Here is a 16,545-nt window from a genome sequence, read left to right on the forward strand (position 1 = left end):
ACTGTGAATTCATCAGATCAAAGTAAATGTATTTAAGTTAATTACATTAATTGAAACATTTGTAGCATTTAGTTAAAACAATTACAACATATTTTAAGGTAAAATAAACAAGAAGAAACAGAAAAACAGTAAAATTAGTTAAACTAATAGAATAGAATAGAATAATCCTTTAATTGTCCCACAAAGGGAAATTTGGTGAGGCAATGAGGCAACAAAGGCTAAACATAAAAATATTCTAGGAATATGAAAAAAATAAAACGTAAACAAAAAAATTTTAAACAGTTTTTTGAATATTATGAATGAACTTACTGATAATAAATGTTTTATTATTTTTTTTACGTACTTATAGTAGCTCGCTAAAGCTAACATCTTCTATGTTAAACGTATTAACAACACACTCTCCTAAAGATAAAAGTGAATATAAAAATCGTGCAAACTTGGATTATTTGGAAAGAAAATAATCTCTTACTCTTAAAATCTAATCGTCATCCCAGATTGGTAAATCCCAGAAAGCAGATCAAGTCTTTGGTCACAAACTGAGTTCTTAAGTCCTGGTTTGCTTTTGTCTGGTCACGTTTCTCGTCTCTGAAACCTTCACCTCTCAGCTTTATGGCTCTGCAGTCGCTGTTTCGCTATCATCATCCTCCATTTCATGATGAAGCACTTTCCCGTGTGTGCGTCTCTGCTGCTGTTTCATTTCTGTCTTACATCACCAAGGTTAATTCATTCAGCGCCCTGCACGGCTCATCGATCAGTGGGATTATTTTCTGCGTGAGCCGGCAGATTTGTGTTTGTCGTGTGAGGGGTGTTTGTGCTGGGATCGGGCGTTCACTGGACAGACTTCTACACCGAGCAGCAGCTGTTTAAGTCGCTGTGGTGTGTGTGTCTGTTTAAATGATTCGCTTTTTTGTTTTTGTGTTACTTCAGCGGTTGACTTCCTGTCTCCACCAACTGATCAGCCAATCAACAAACAGCTTTCCAACTCTTCAGCTGCTCTTCACTCACCGGACAGAGGTGAGACTTCAACACCTGATTTATGAACCTTAAACTAAAAATCACCTTCAGGTCCCGAGTACCAAGCTGGAGAGCAGGATTCAGGCTTAACTCTTTGTTTCCAGTGTTTCAGATAAAAACAAATAAATGTAAAAGTAAAAGTATGAAGAAGTCACGCAGATAAGAGTTATTCAGCTCTGTGTGCCTGTAGACCAAACAGACATTACTCCTGCTTTATAGGTAACAGCACTCTGCAGCATGGCTCTAATAAGCTTGGGTAGAACATCAAGTTTGATGCATGTAGGCTTCAAAGAAAAGGTGAAGTGCAGTTATTCCTCTGCTGTTTGTCTCCCTGTGCTCCTCAGCAGCTGGAGGACACATCCTGTACAAACAAGCATCTGCTGCCTCACCTGAATCATCTTCTTTGTAGATCAGTCTTTGCTCTCTTAGTCGTTACCTCCATCTAGTCTTTTTGAGCTTGTTCAGGTGCCAGTGTTGAGCTCATCAGGCTGCACGGCTGGTTTTCACACAGGTGGTAGCAGCAGCAGTCGCTTTGTGGGACCGATCTCAAATATTTGGATGTTAACAAGTAGCCAACTTGATTCATGCTCAATCATCCAAGTAAGGAAATCCCTTAAAGTTGGTTCTGTTCAGTCTTCAATCTGTGATGAGTGAGTAAATGTTTCTGAAAACACTACGTCCACATGAGCAGAATCAACTTCCTGAGACATTTAGGTTGTTGATTGGATGAAAGAGTTAAGTAGGCAGATACAAGCCCTTGCTCCTCGCTCACCTCCACACAGCTGGAGTCTGTGTTTTATTGGGTGGAGGAGAAGGTTTAGACCCTTTTCAACCATGCAACATGCAGCTGGGTGCATAAATCCTGTGAGATCTAGGAAAAAGATGAGAAAATGAAAGTTGCCTGAGAAACAAATCTCAGGCGACTCTGCAGCATCTTGAGTCATGTAGTCTTTATGTAGTCTTTAACCTGCCAGCTCCTTTATCCTTACATGTTAGGATCCTGCAGGTAACCATAGGCGTCCTCTATCACCCCTCACCTAAATATGAACACATCTCAGGTGTATGATTTCCACCTCGAGACAATATCCCAGCTGGATGTTCCCGACATTTTCTGAAACTCATGAACAAAAACAATAATTTGCATCAGTCATCATCAAAAACAGGTAAAACGTTATGTGTTAAAAAGACCAGCCTTTTAATCATGAAAATACAAATTTTTACCTTTTTATTTACCTGCACGCTTGTTTTTCAATTATTTGACTTTGGCAGCTTGTTTTATGTGTGGACCTCTGCTTTAGCCTTGCTGTTGTCATGATATTGTGATTTTAAAGCATTGGTGATCATTAATTTTGTGAATTCTGTCACGTTACTTGCATATTTTTAAATTTCATTCATTAAATTCTTACTTTAAGGGCAGAAAAACACACAAAATGACATTTACAACCAAAGCCTGCATGAACACTGATTTTACTTGACTAAACTTAACTCCATGGTTAGTTTGAGTTAGAGTTAGTGGCCCTAACTAATCCGTCTGCTTTGACACATTAAAAACATTTTACTTGTGTTTTTAAGGGACAAAAAGTTAATGCTGTTTTTTTTTCTATCTGAAGGGCAGTGAGCCTCTCTGGGTTCGAGTCAGCAGAAAAAGCAGAAACGGTTTCTCACAATGTGTCTTCCTAACCGAGCGTCTAACTTTCCTCCATCTGTGTCTCTGTCTGTATGTTGTAAACGTATTTCATGTGTTATTTCTGTGTCCGTCTTTGACCCGTCAGTGTCTTTTGTGTCCCATCGAACAGCTTCATCCAACAACCACAAACTAACCAGGAGTTCCTCCAACCGCAGAAGCATCGCTGGGTTCCCCGAAGAAACATCCAGAGCCAAAACACCCACGGTCAGACACACACACACACACACACACACACACACACACACACACACACACACACACACACACACACACACACACACACACACACACACACACACACTCCCACGCACACACATGCTAACATATAACACCACATACCTCTTTGTAAGCGAGGTGTTTGGAGCTAACACATTAGCAAGTGTTGTGCTGTGTGGTAATCGTATGAATATGTAGATCTGGACTCATGAACCTTCACTCTCTAAGAGCTGTGGACACTCTGTGATGTAAATACCGCCGGTTTGCTGGGTGAATCACTTGCCTTTGTTTTTGTAAGTCTCTGGTTTCTTTGTAAGAGGTTAATAACTTCAGTGACTGTGTATTCGTCCTGCAGTCTGAGTGTCAGCACTGTAGCCAGGTATTAGGTATAAACTGTATGAAACATGGTGTTTGGACTCTGGTTATTAAGCCTTAGTGTTAACATTTTGACCATGTTGTGTTTTTCTTAGAGCCAAAAGTCATATTTGAACAATAGAGTGGAGTGATTATGGCGGAATGCAGGGGCACAGAAATCTTGTGCTAAATAACAGACCAATAAAACACTATTTTATTTAAAACACTATCTTGGATTCTTCTTATTTTTTCTGGAGTTATAAAAGAATTTACTACTTTTACAGGTGGGGTTTTGTCTTTTTGTGCATCTGAACTTTTCTTTAGTTTTGTTCTGTTTTGTCTTTTAGGCTAATGTCTGCACCTCTGTTTGAATTTAATGTTGCCGCACTTCTTTCTGCAGCAGTGTGTGACTCTGTTTGTAAAGTACTGCATATTTAAAGCTGTTCTTTTTATTTTTAGGGTTAGGGTTATAGTTAGAGTTGACACTGATGATGTCTTAAGCCTCTCAGGGTAAAACTGCTAAAAAAGGAAGTGCATACACATTGAGCCGAGATGAAGATTAGTATACAGCTGGGAGCTTCTGCCACTTGTGTTGTCATGCATGTCAGTCAGCATGGCCAAGCCCCAAACTTTAAACCTTAACATGAGGTACAGAAAAATCTCCCCATGCATTCATACCAAACTCTAAATGTCTTTATTTCTGCTGTAAATTTGTAAATTCTGAGTCTGTGGGGACTTTCTGTCAGAGCCAGCCTCAAGCAAACATGAGATGAACTGATAGTTTTTCATTCCACCTCATTATTTCAGCCTCAGACGGGGTTTCTACTCGGTACTGACTAGTTTCAGGATGTAGCTGCAGGATTAAAGATGTGCAAGTTACTAAACTGGGCCACACCGGTCAAAAAGCCAGTAAAGCTTTCAGTAATGAATTCATTTGGATGTTAACAAACATCTATGCAGTCCCCCCATTACAAAGCAGTCAGAACGGTTTAGTAACTGTTTTTAGTAACTGAGATTCATAAAGTTTTATTCCAGCTAACGAGCATGTAAGAGGATCCTCTGTCGTTCTGATGCTTCGGACAGGAAGGAAGGACTCAGTTTTAATGAGGCAGGAAAACGACTGCTCACGTCGTTCACAAATTGATGTTGTAGTCGTTACTGATGTGAGTAAGCTTCATCCAGCATGATGAAGCTTCATCCTGACTCATCCTCACTGATGGGTCTCCAGTTACACGGCTATAACAAGAGCTTCACAAAGTCCTGATGTTCTGATTATCATGTGTTTATACACTCAGTAATATTTCTCAAATCTGACCTTTAGGGGGAGTCAGCAAACACACCAAGCCGCAGTTCTTCCTTCAGGGCCAACAGCAAGGGCCCTGCCACACCGAAACGGTACACACACACACACACACACACACACACACACACACACACACACACACACACACACACATTTTCATATCTTAGTGAGGACATCTCATTGACATAATGCTTTCCCAGGCTGTTTACCCTAACCACCAAAAATGAAGCCTAATCCTAATGCTCAGCCTAAGCCTAACCACGGGATGGGCATTTTGTCCCAAATATAGTCACATGCCAGTTTTCTGTCCTCTCATGTCTAAACATGAACACGCCCACTTCACCTGAAGCACAGGTGACTTGATGTGACTCTGTTGGTTGCTTCAGGGTGAGGTCTAGCAGGAGTCGCGCCCAGTCTCCCTGCTCCCCTGGTCAGTATCCGCCCTCCCCTCTCCGGCAGAGAGCCAGCACCCCCGGCACCGATGAGGTCAAAGGTCACAGCACCCTGGAGAGGAAATCCACCAAATCTGAGACATCGGAGAAGAAGATCCCCAAATCCACCAGCAGAGAACTCAACGCAGGTGAAGACATACGTGCAGCAGTAACTTTACACATGCCGCCATAACTAAGCTATCAGTTTTTTTTTGATGCCGATTGAATTCAAGGGACGGTGATGGTGGTAAAAATATCCTCCCAGTGAGGGAGAAATCTCTTTTGATCAGGTTCTGCATCATTCAGGCGAATGCTAAACTCTAAATGTGCAAGAAAAAAGCAAAACAAGAAGGTTTAATTCAACATCTCAAACAGAACCTCGCCACAGAATCTGCAGAGTGCACATGGAGTGAAAAGACAACCGAAGATGCTCCTGGCTTTGCTTTCTGTATCTATACGTGTATCAGCAGGTCTCACCTGCAGTGCTCTGGTGAGATGGTCCCCTTAGCTGAGCCAATTATGAAGCTGTAATGTTGTTTAAAGGCTTTCTGAAATCTTTTAAACTGTTTTTTTTAATGTAGTATCTTTGTGTCTCTCCATCCTCCCCAACAGAGTCTCCGGGCACGCCCACAGGAAGGAGTGTGGGCGGGACCACAGACGCCGAGGAGGCGTCCAGACTGCTGGCCGAGAGACGCCGTCTGGCCCGAATACAGAAGGAGCAGGAGGAGCGACAGCGGCAGGAGGAGGAGAGGTGAGTGCTCCTCATACACAGCTGTTCACTGGACCCAGATGTTTCTAGTTTGGTCTGTTTCTATCTGAACATATGAACATGTGAAACGTTAGACATTATGATTCTTGATTTTTCTTACAATCACTGAACATTTAACAGACATTAGATCAAGCTTCACTCATAGTTCCATCATAGCAGTCAATACTGTCCAAATACAGCATTTTGCTCCAGTTCTGATGAGGAAAATGATGTTTAAAAAAATCCCCAAAACACAAAATAGTTTGTTAAATATAAAATTTACGGGGATTGTTGTAGATGGAACAAATCGAGGAATATCCAAAAGTCTCAATTTATAAACAGGTGGAGCTTTACGGTGGTTCACTTGTCCTGTTTGTACTGTAAAGGGACTAGTTATGTACTTATATTGCACTTTTCTCACTGGAGTTATTCAGAGCTAAGACTGAATTTAAAAAAGTCATTGCTTTGATTACTTTGACTGTTTGCTGTGTATAGTGAATTTGTAATATTAACAATGCATTAAAAATAGAAATTGTCAGCGATGATTATCTTTGTCTCGTCTGTGGCGCCCTGTGAAGTTCAGACCTTGTGGTTTTCTGCAGGCTAAGGGCAGAGGAGGAGCAAAGGAGGCAGCAGGAGGCCAGAGAGCGGCAGGAGAGGGCGGCACGGCAGGCCGAGGAGGAGAGGGTGAGGCGGGAGGAGGAGAAGGCGAGACGGGAGGAGGAGGAGAGACGGCAGAAGGAGCAGAGATGGAAGGACATGCAGGATCAGCTGGACAGAGAGGTGCGTGTGAATGAAATGACCTATGATGTGTTTTATTGTTATGAAGGTGATGCTGCTCAGTGTTTGCATAGTTTCAGCTCAAATTAATAGTTGTTAATAATGTTCACAGATCATTTTGGCCCATGGATTTGTGTTTTTATTGATGTACATTAAAGTGTCCCACGTTGCTATCCTTACCCTGGTCTGAATAAATTTACATTCACTTTACTGTAAAATAAGGATTTATTTGTTTTCAGGTTTTTTTTTTAGTTATGGGTGTCATGTGTATTGATTTAATATTAAAAATGAATGTTAACATGTAGGTGAAAGCTTCACCCCATATGGGAAATGTCGGAAGAAATACGGAAATAAAGAAAATCTATAATAAATAAATAAATACAACTAGAAACCAGATTAAATCAGACGAAAGATAAAATAAATAAATAGAAATTAAAGAAGTGCATAAATAAAAAGTAAATAATCAAACAAATAAAGTAAATTAAAAAAATGGAATAAAAACATTTTTTTCTATTATTACTGCCTTTTTTTTTTAATGCCATAAAAATGTCATTTTAAATTTTTTCCTTTTTTCTGTTATGTTTGTTTATAGTTCCTTTTCCAGATGGTAAAGTACAGAAGTCTGTTTCTGCCACTGAAAAAGCATTTTTATTATACACATCAGTCAACATTTGGGGTTATTATCCAAATTTCAACGTTCAAACTCCAACTACTGAGAAAAAAAGTAAAGCTTTGGAGATAAAAGCCCTACATTTTGATTTATGAATGCCAGCTGAATGAAAACTATAAAAACTGTGACACACAATAAACACACAAGCTGTACTACGATATCTTTATTTTCTACCTCTTACCTGTTCAGTTGCAGGTGCAGCGGTTAAACCCCTGATTTATTACTACAGTAATTATAAAGAGTGATTAATGATGTTGATGTCAGTGCAGATCTACAGCTTGTAGGTAAGACCGGCCATGACAGTGTTAGAGACGCAAAGGGGGCGGGTCTCCGGTTCGACTCTTGTATGTGTTCAGCTAACTCATGTTTACACACTGTAAACTGAAGAATAGCGAGAATGTGATTGGCTGTGTGTTTTTCAGAGGGAGGAGGCCTTCCTGCGAGCTCAGAGGGAGGCTGAGAGGAAGAGGCAGGAGAGAGAGCTGCTGCACATCCAGGAGGAGCAGGAGAGACAGCAGAGGAAGAAGGTACCGAACATCTCCACAGATTAATCACAGATTAGATCTCAGAAAATTCACCTTTTAAGATGTTTTCTCACGTGGGATTCAAACAGTTCTCAGATGTGCCCTATGACGTGGTTGGCTTCAGACAGTTTTTTATTCTTATGATATGTTTAAATTTGGTTGCTGTTCCCCTGATGTGCTGCCCCCTGTTTCCCTGTGCTGGCCTGTGCTACCAGGCAGGATTTGGGGCTTAGCGAGGTAACTGAAGGTTTAACCCTGGAGTTTTCAGGGATGTGAAGATGATTCACTTTTAAAGCCGCGTATACAATGGCAAGAGATTCACTCGTCACACATAACTTTGAAGCTGCTGGTTGCTTGCAGACATTGGTACACTCACACTCTCACTGGTCTCTTCAGTCACTCACCTGAAGGTTATCGCAGTTCTGCTCACTTCACCTCACCATCAGTTATTTCGCCCTGAGTCATTTGAAGTTCCCGTATATCGTTCAGTTTCACTGAGGTACATCACCATGGTAACGTATACCGGAGAACAGGAACAGGTACTGAATCCCCACCTACCAACCAATCAGTTCTCAGGAAAATGGATCATCATTCCACAAATTCTTCTGTTGGCATTAATACACGATCACCTTAAATCAGAGTCTAAGCCTTTGTTTAATTCTGTTTTTAAGTTTGCTTGTTCTTCACTTCCTCACAGATTAAACATCACAGAGAAACAACAAAAACTGTCTTCTATGAATTTACTGTAAACTGTCAGACTCTGAAACCACCTTCATGTGACTGCTTACAGATGTCAGGTTAAATGAAGCCAGATAAGGAAACATCTCCTGGATGTGTTGAACAGAGCTCCGGCTCTTTGTTTATTCTTGGATTTCTGTTTGTTCCCTTTTTGCATCGTGTTTTCAGACACTTTTACGAGCAGATGGATTATCATGACACAGCATAAACTCGAAAAGTTTGGCGTGATTGTCTTTTATTTCTCTCTGTTAACACCAGCCGTGTGTCTGCTTCTACAGAGAATTGAGGAGATTATGAAAAGAACAAGGAAGAGTGAAGTGGAGCCTCCATCTGCTGCTCCAGGTAAATGGATGTAACACACACACACACTACAAAACTAATGACCTAATTTTCCACGCCAGTGCAGTTCAGAGTCCTTTTCCCTGTCGTCCTTTTGTCTTTGGATGGGAAGCGTTTTTAAAAATCTAATTTCTCCACCACGATCAAGCCTCTCTGTGAAATTGGATGTGATAACTGGCAGCTGCAGTGTGACTCAGCAGTGTTACACAGGTGGGGGAACAGCACCTCCTGGTGGGCGGAGGTGGGATAACTAACCAAAGCTGAGGGGAAAAACTGCAGCGCTCGCTGAACTCTCTGACCTGAACGGACTCGCGTGCCGACTCCTTCATCAGCACAGCTGAAGTGAATCACTCTGTAATCACTGCAGCTTTACACTGAAGCAGAAAGATTATGAAATAAATCATTTATAAGGAATATTTTTACACTGGCCTCGCCGGCAGGGAGTTCCACCTGGTTTTATGAACATCTTTTAAATACTTTACTTTAAATGTAACCTGTGGTTCTGAAATGAAGGAGAAACTATTAAATGTATCAGGAAATATTTCAGTAGAGGAAGCTGAACACCAAATCACTCAGGGTGCCTGGTTTTTTATTCCCTTTACGCATCATTATGTGTGTATAAATGGTTTGTAGTAACAGCTGACTGAGGGCGTAAAACTGCTTATTTAACAGGAATGATTTTGTTTGTTTATTTGATATTTTTAACCATCCACAGAAATACCGAAGTCATAAGAAACTACAGTATCTGCAGTCGCTGGGGAGGGAGGACGCAGAGCGCTGTGGCTCATGTCTCAAACAAAAACCATAATAAAATCACAAATTTCCAGAAAACTTCGGCTCAGCTCGGGGTGTTTGAGGCCCGACAGGCTGTGAGGTTTGCAGTCAAGTTTTATTAATGAAGACTTTGCTGATCACAGTTTCAGGAACACTGTTAGCTTGAGGTGGTTAAACCTCCTACTCTTAGTGGTGAAAGCCACTCCCTGCAAATAATTATGAAGCAAGATAATCACCCTGAATAAGGTAATGTGATCATGACGTGCCCTTACATGCACCCAGAATAAATCATTTCTGACATGCACAGAATTGTCGAGTTTTCTGGAAAAGTAGAAGAAGGAGTTGTGATTTGGATGTCTGGATTTTTGCTTTTATCCTCACTTTGCTGCGATTTCTCACATTTCTGACTTTTTTGTCATATTTCGTTTTCGAATGGACCTACATTATGTTCTCACTGACGTCATCGTTTGATGTAACAGACGTGCAGTTTGGATAGTTTCACCCCGAAAATCAAAAGAAGTGTTTAGATGGACATTAATTAATGATCAGCGTAACTCGATCGGAAAGAGATTTTTATCCACAGTAACATGATCACATCATGAATCTTCCGACTGGTCTGTTTACATTAAGCATTTTTATTCCAGTCAGACTTTTAATCCGGTTACTTGTGTAACTGGCTGTCATTGTTTGAAGAGTGTATATGTTAACGTTTGATGAATATTTCTATCTGAAGTTTGGTCTTGAATTTTTGAAAATGTGGAACTAAAGAGATCCTTGAAAGTCTGTAAATTAAGACAGTTTTCTCCTTTTAAGAAGCGTAAACACATGTATTTGGGAAACTTTAAGCCTTGGTGGAGGTTTGGAGTGTCTACCGTTTCATCTGGATGTTAGTCACCACTGATAGAGGTGGAACATCTGAAAAAGGGTGTGAAATTTACTGCAACTATAAACCATTTCTCAGGATTCGTTTTTAGGAAGTGATGCTGAACTGTGATATCCGAGGCCGGGATCAAACCTTTAGCACCTCAAACACTTCCTGTGTGTTTTGGCAGCAACCGAGATGCGAGGTGAAGCTGCTGTCGCCTCGGAGGAGGACGCCGCGACTCCCGCTGAAGCCCCCATCATCTTGCTGGGACCCCTGGAGAAGAGCAGTGTGGACGAGCTGTCAGATGGAGTCCAGTCCATGGACGTGAGGTAGGTCTCCCCAAAGCGTGACCTGTTGCTTCCTCCTCATCTCATTTAGTCAGCTGTCTGCATCTCAAAGGTTTCTGACAGCCCAACAACTCAGAAAGCTTACAACTCAAAACCATGAACCAAATAAAAAACAGGACTCAGGTGCTGGGATTTAAAACATGGGAGCAGAAGACATCGTAATGCTTTAGTTCAAAGTGAGCCAGTTTGGTAGTGCGTCATATTTCCTTACTTTAAGTTATATTAACTAAAACTCTTTTCTTTGCCTGACAGACTACGCAGAAAATGCAGACAAAATCGACTGATCTAAATCACATCAACTATTTTGATCATTGCTGCGGCTCTCTTCCCAAATTTGATATTTATGTGTGAACATCTATGGTTCAGTAAGACTAGAAGAGCTCTGCAAAAATCCTAAAATGTTATTAAAAGCAAAAACATAAAAATGTCCTAAAGCCAAGCTGATCAGATTATTACTCTATGATCTCTAAAGAGCAAACCTGAACTGCTGTGACATTACAACAAGGAGGTGCTTAGCCCTGCTGATCACCTTTTCATTTACTCTGTAATCCATTCATCGTCTTCTCATCTCATGCCTGGTTTAAGGCTTCATTCTTCATGTCCACAGCCGAGCCTGATGTTTGTGACGAGATCAAATACTGCTCATTAAATACTGACGCTGCCTGTTGAGACGCTCTAATAAAATAAATGTTGTGTCTCTGTCATCGTTGTTCCTTTAAGCTCTCCATCTGTCTCCATCAGTCCAGTGTCCAGGGATGAGCAGGCGAGCGCCCACGAGTTCTCGCCGGTCACCGAGGGAACAGACGGCTGCCCCCTGGGGCACCTGATGGACGATGACGCCCCGGGGCGAGGGCAGCAGCAGGCTGCAGAGGTGCAGCCTTACCCCAAAATGCAGGCTGGAAGCGGGGTCGGAGACCTCAACAAGAACCTGCTGATTCACGGGTACAGCAGCGCCGCCTCCGAGTCGTCCCAGCTCATCCACAGCGTCGGGCCGAGCAAGCTGGACATCCAGTAGCCAGGTAACCCCCCGACATATGGCCGGAGTGTAGTGGCCCTTTCCCTTCTCTCTGTCCCCACTGTTCTGTCTGTCTTCACTGCTCTACTCCATCCCAGGTAAAGAAGCCACCTGCTTACGAGGAGCAGCCAATCAGAAGATATTAGCTAAAAAATGGGAAGGTTTGTTCAAGAAGGCGACCTATAGGCTGAAGGCTAATACAGAGGCCTGTAAACATCAGGACCATGTGCAGAAGTGCTGTTACATTTAGAAGTCATCCATTCATAACATAAACATAACATGTTTTTTTATACAAATACAAAATAATTATTTAGTGCTGTAAAGTGGTTCTAGTTGACTTTGAGCCTTCAGGCTCCTCCCTGCATGCAGCAGGTGTCTCTGCTAAACAGACAGAGAGCTTGGCTGCTGTCAGCCTGCAGCAGAGTTTACAAGAAATCTGACAAATGTAAAAATATGACAGATTAAACCAGCAGTTTATCTGCGGACAAACAGCTTCAGTTTTTGTTCTTAATTAAACAGTTTTATCTCTGTTGTAAGATAAGCAGGTGGTGCATGAGACTGACATTTAAATCTGTTGATTAGACATTTTAATAAAAGTCTCTTGCCCACTTTTTACGCAATTGTGATAACAGTACAGAAAAAAAGGACTGAAGGAAAAGCACAAGAAACCATGAAATGAGTCATTTCACTTCTGTTATGTAATCAAACCTTTGAGCTAAGAAGACACTGCAGTGGCTGATTCTCATGCTTTTAAATAGTGAAACGCACCATTGTCCTGTCGTGGTTTCGGCCCTCTGAGAACACCTGCTTTCTTCAATGTATGACAATAACATGGATTTGTTTCAAAGTGTTGTATTTAATATGTGCTTGTTGAACTAAAAGAATCTGGGTTTTGGTTATATCTTTACTTATAGACAGGAAAAACAATATAAATATAAATATATATACATAAAGTATTGGTTTTGCAGAATGTCTTATTTGCCATACTGAAGATCTTAAATGTCTCTTATCTCTCTTTTAGGACCTTTTTCAGGAGGCCGGCAGCTAAAAACAGGAGCCAGGAGAAACAGACCAAGAGACCAGAACAACAGTCATCATCTCCACAGGAAACGACTGCTGAACACCTGATTTCTCATCTGTATTACCAAACCACACACATGCATCACTGTTAAGCTTCTGGCCACATTTTAGGGCAGTGCAGGTGGGCAATTGCAGCTCTTAGAAACACAACACAGTTTTACCTAATCATGCAGGTAATGTGATATATTTATATATATGAATATTATGTTACAGAGTGAAGTTTAGGTCACAGTTTATTCGTCTAAAACCCAAATAAATCCAAACTTTGTGCTGTAAAAGTTGGAGCTACTTCCCCTCCACGCCTGAATCCAGTATTTCCCAGCTGCACTGCCACCAAACATAACCCGGCCGCTTTAATCTGTCATCTCTGCTCTTGAAACTGTTGTAAATAGATGTTTGATGCGGTCACAGTGGGGACAGGAAGCGGCTCTGTAGCAGCTGATCTGGAGGAGAGCCGTGAGACTGATGCTGTTGTGTGAATCCGTGTGTAGCATCCTCAGCTTGCCGAGCTGTTTCATGGCCGTGGTTGTGGGTTCCCGTGTGTTTATCCCACCTCTGACCTGCTCTGCTGTAGATTTCCTTCCATCCTGACGCAGGAGAAACCATCAGAAACTGAAACGATGAACCCGCTGTCGACCCGTAGCCTTTAGCTGTTGTTTCTCTGCCGCTCATCACTGGACCGATGGCCCGATTTGAGGACTAGCAACAATCAAACACGAGGAAAAAATGCGACCTTTCTGGGGGAAAAATGCTACATGTCTTGTAATTTAATGTGCAGGGCGGGGGGATATTGAGACAGCGTGTTGTGTATTTGTCTGGCACCGACTGTAACCACGCAAGCTGCAGTTTATAGTGTGCACTTACAGTAGTTGTATGTTTGTTACACCGCTCTGAAGACGCTTAAATCTCCAGCCCACGTCCCCGAATCAAATATACCTCACCGATTCAGAACAGCTTTCACCACCTCGCAGCTCATCACCTCTGAGGCCTTAAACCTCTGTGCAGTCAGCATCCTCCCCGTCACCCTCAGGCACGTCCACTTTCTGCTGATTTTAAAGGCCCGTTTCCACGAGGAGGACGAGAACCACAAACACTCACCGAGGAGGCGTCTTTGCCCTTTAGCTCACACACAGCAGGAGATTACCTGAAAGTAAAGGTTAACCACAGTCCAGAAATGTTAGTGTTCATATCCACAGGTAAAAAACTCAATTACCAAACTCAAATTTATGGACATTTTAAGGAATTTGAGCTGCAGAAAAGCTTTAGCCTTTAAGTCGTGGTAATCGCTTTCTTTCCAAGTTCCTTAGATCTTTATTGTTGATTTTATCTTTTTTATTGTTGATTTAACTCATTTATTTATTTATTTATTTATTCGTTCATATTTAGGTTTTTAGGTCCTTATAAGAGAAGATACTGGTGTAATCTTCAATACCATTTATTACAACATAGATCACAAAAACAAACCTTCTAAAGTTCCAAAAATGTTACAGAAGACACATCCTCAGTGTCCTGAACAGTTGTACATTGCTTTTGTTTTTTTTACTGGATAAATGAGATCATTTATTCTTTTGGCATGCATTACAGTGTAAGCCTGTGTAGACACTACAGAGGTGGTGGTTTGGTTTCTTGTTGTGGGAACTGAGGCCTCCTCTGCTTCTCCAAAGCACCACACAGAGGGGAGGAAAGCATTTCCCCGTCACCCCAACGACCTCCAGCGCATTGATTTTTATCGCTCCCATCAGCTTCCCTCCCTCCACGTTTGCTCACTGCTCCTCCAGATTGTGCTGAAACGCGTCGTCAGAGGGTCCCCCGGGTCCCCTTGTGTATGAAGTAGACATAAAGGATATAATGTTTATTCTAATCTTACTTAAACTCTGTGACACTGCAGCTTGGTGGAATATATCATTGTAAATGTGGTGCATGGAAAACTGCTGAAAACGAACAATAAACTTCATCAAGCCATTCGTGTCAGTGAGCCGGATAAATAAACTAATGAATGGAAACCTGAATCATTAAGGAAGCAAGGGACATGTTTGAGATGTTTAGTCTTTGACCTTCATATGAAACGATCTAGTGTAGGGCTTAATGCAGACGCTTTTCTTTATCATTATATCTCACTGTGTGTTGACTTGATGCTGCACTGAAATTAAAAATCACCTGCAAAAACTGGATGGATAATCTTTTTAAATTTTTTTCCTGACCCCAGAATCAACTTCTGCATTATTTAACCTCCTAAGACTCGAATTCTTTAATGCATTTATATTTTCTCTTTGTTATTTGGGCTGATTGGGACCTGATGAATGTAAAAACAAAGAATTATTATGATTTTTATTTTTTTTACCTGATTTTTGTTTCTAAGAAAAATGAGATCCACATACGAGGACATTTGCTTTAAGTTTCGATAGAACAGTGGCAGTGTCCTTGTAAGTGGATTTCAGGCCCTTGTAGAGCAAAATTTAGTATTTTGGTCTAGACAACAGAAATGTGATGTCCACATATGTGGACGCCAGGAGGTCTTAGGAGGTCAAAACAGATTCAAACTGCCTGTTGGGGCTTTCAGCCTTCAGCATGAAAATGATTTTGATGAAGATTTTTAAACCACTGACTGCTGGATTATAGCAGCATCAGAATCACAAAAACTATCAAATCTGCAAAATTTGTAACTAAAGGGAAAGGTTAATGATTTTATTGCCACACAATCTTCTTCATCTTTTAGCTGCTCCTTTTGGGGGTCACACAGCAGATCATCTGGTTCCATTTCACCCCATCCCTGCCAGCACACCAACCCATCAATACATCCATGAATGTGTGAATGGGTGGATGACTGGTTGTGTAAAGCACTTTGGGGTCCTTAGGGACTAGTAAGGCGCTATACAAATACAGGCCATTTACCATGAATCCTCTCTGTGGTCACCCTCTTTTCGTCCTGCCTGGCTGGCAGTTCCAGCTATCCAGTATCTTCACTCTCCACCCTCTGCATGTGTTCAAACCTTCTCAGCCTCGTCTCTCTGACTTTGTCTCCAGCCTGAGCTGTCCCTCTGGAATACTCAGTTCTAATCAATGAAATCATAACATCTCCAGGTTGACCTCCTCCACTTTGTCTCCAAGCCAAACATCACAGCAGGTCTCACCACCATCCTAAACCTTTCCTTTCACTCTTGCTGCTATGATTCTGTCACAAATCACCCCTGAAACTCGTCTCCAGCCACTCCACCGTGCATGCGCTCTCTTCTTCACCCATCTTGTGCACTGTTAGTTGCTTTGGATGGTTCTGTGTCAATTTTCTATTCTGACTTTGTTCGACTGACTTTCCAGGCTGTCTTCCACCTGCTCCCTACTCTCACAACGTCATCTGCAAACATCATATTCCGCAGAGATTCCTGCCTGACCTCATCGTTTTGATATATAATCTGTTTCATTTGTCTGTTGTTAGCAATCTAAAGTTTGTGTGATGGTAGGTACCAAAAACAGCTCGAAGGGATTTAGTTTGGATGAAAATCGGGTCAAGGTCACGGCAAATATGAAAATCAGTAACAACTTTATATTACCCACAGTTTCCTATTGATCAGTTCACAACAATATAGTAGGCCTTGGCGGACATGAGTACCCAGGTTGGCTAAGCTTTTGACCTTGACCTTCATTGTAAAAACCTGAATCAAA

The 16,545-nt window shown here is 41.6% G+C and overlaps 1 protein-coding gene across 5 annotated transcripts in view; it reads left to right on the top strand.

Annotated features, from left to right (window-relative positions):
- The window catches only part of LOC116309960 (MAP7 domain-containing protein 2-like), a 33,444-nt gene extending 18,388 nt beyond the window's left edge, over positions 1-15,056 (top strand). For 2 of the 5 annotated variants that reach the window (XM_039616984.1, XM_039616986.1), the window contains 11 exons: positions 928-1,014; positions 2,787-2,905; positions 4,593-4,666; positions 4,961-5,154; positions 5,618-5,756; positions 6,356-6,536; positions 7,626-7,730; positions 8,744-8,807; positions 10,631-10,772; positions 11,511-11,809; positions 12,827-15,056. In XM_039616984.1, coding sequence (XP_039472918.1) covers positions 928-1,014; positions 2,787-2,905; positions 4,593-4,666; positions 4,961-5,154; positions 5,618-5,756; positions 6,356-6,536; positions 7,626-7,730; positions 8,744-8,807; positions 10,631-10,772; positions 11,511-11,805 — 1,400 coding nt within the window. In that variant the 3' untranslated portion in view covers positions 11,806-11,809; positions 12,827-15,056. The remainder of the gene's footprint in view (positions 1-927; positions 1,015-2,786; positions 2,906-4,592; positions 4,667-4,960; positions 5,155-5,617; positions 5,757-6,355; positions 6,537-7,625; positions 7,731-8,743; positions 8,808-10,630; positions 10,773-11,510; positions 11,810-12,826) is intronic. The other 3 variants (XM_039616985.1, XM_039616987.1, XM_031726685.2) reach the window with 2 other exon arrangements.
- The last annotated feature ends 1,489 nt before the right edge of the window (positions 15,057-16,545 follow it).

This window comes from Oreochromis aureus, linkage group 9, assembly GCF_013358895.1.
Source record: "Oreochromis aureus strain Israel breed Guangdong linkage group 9, ZZ_aureus, whole genome shotgun sequence".
Taxonomy (NCBI): domain Eukaryota; kingdom Metazoa; phylum Chordata; class Actinopteri; order Cichliformes; family Cichlidae; genus Oreochromis; species Oreochromis aureus.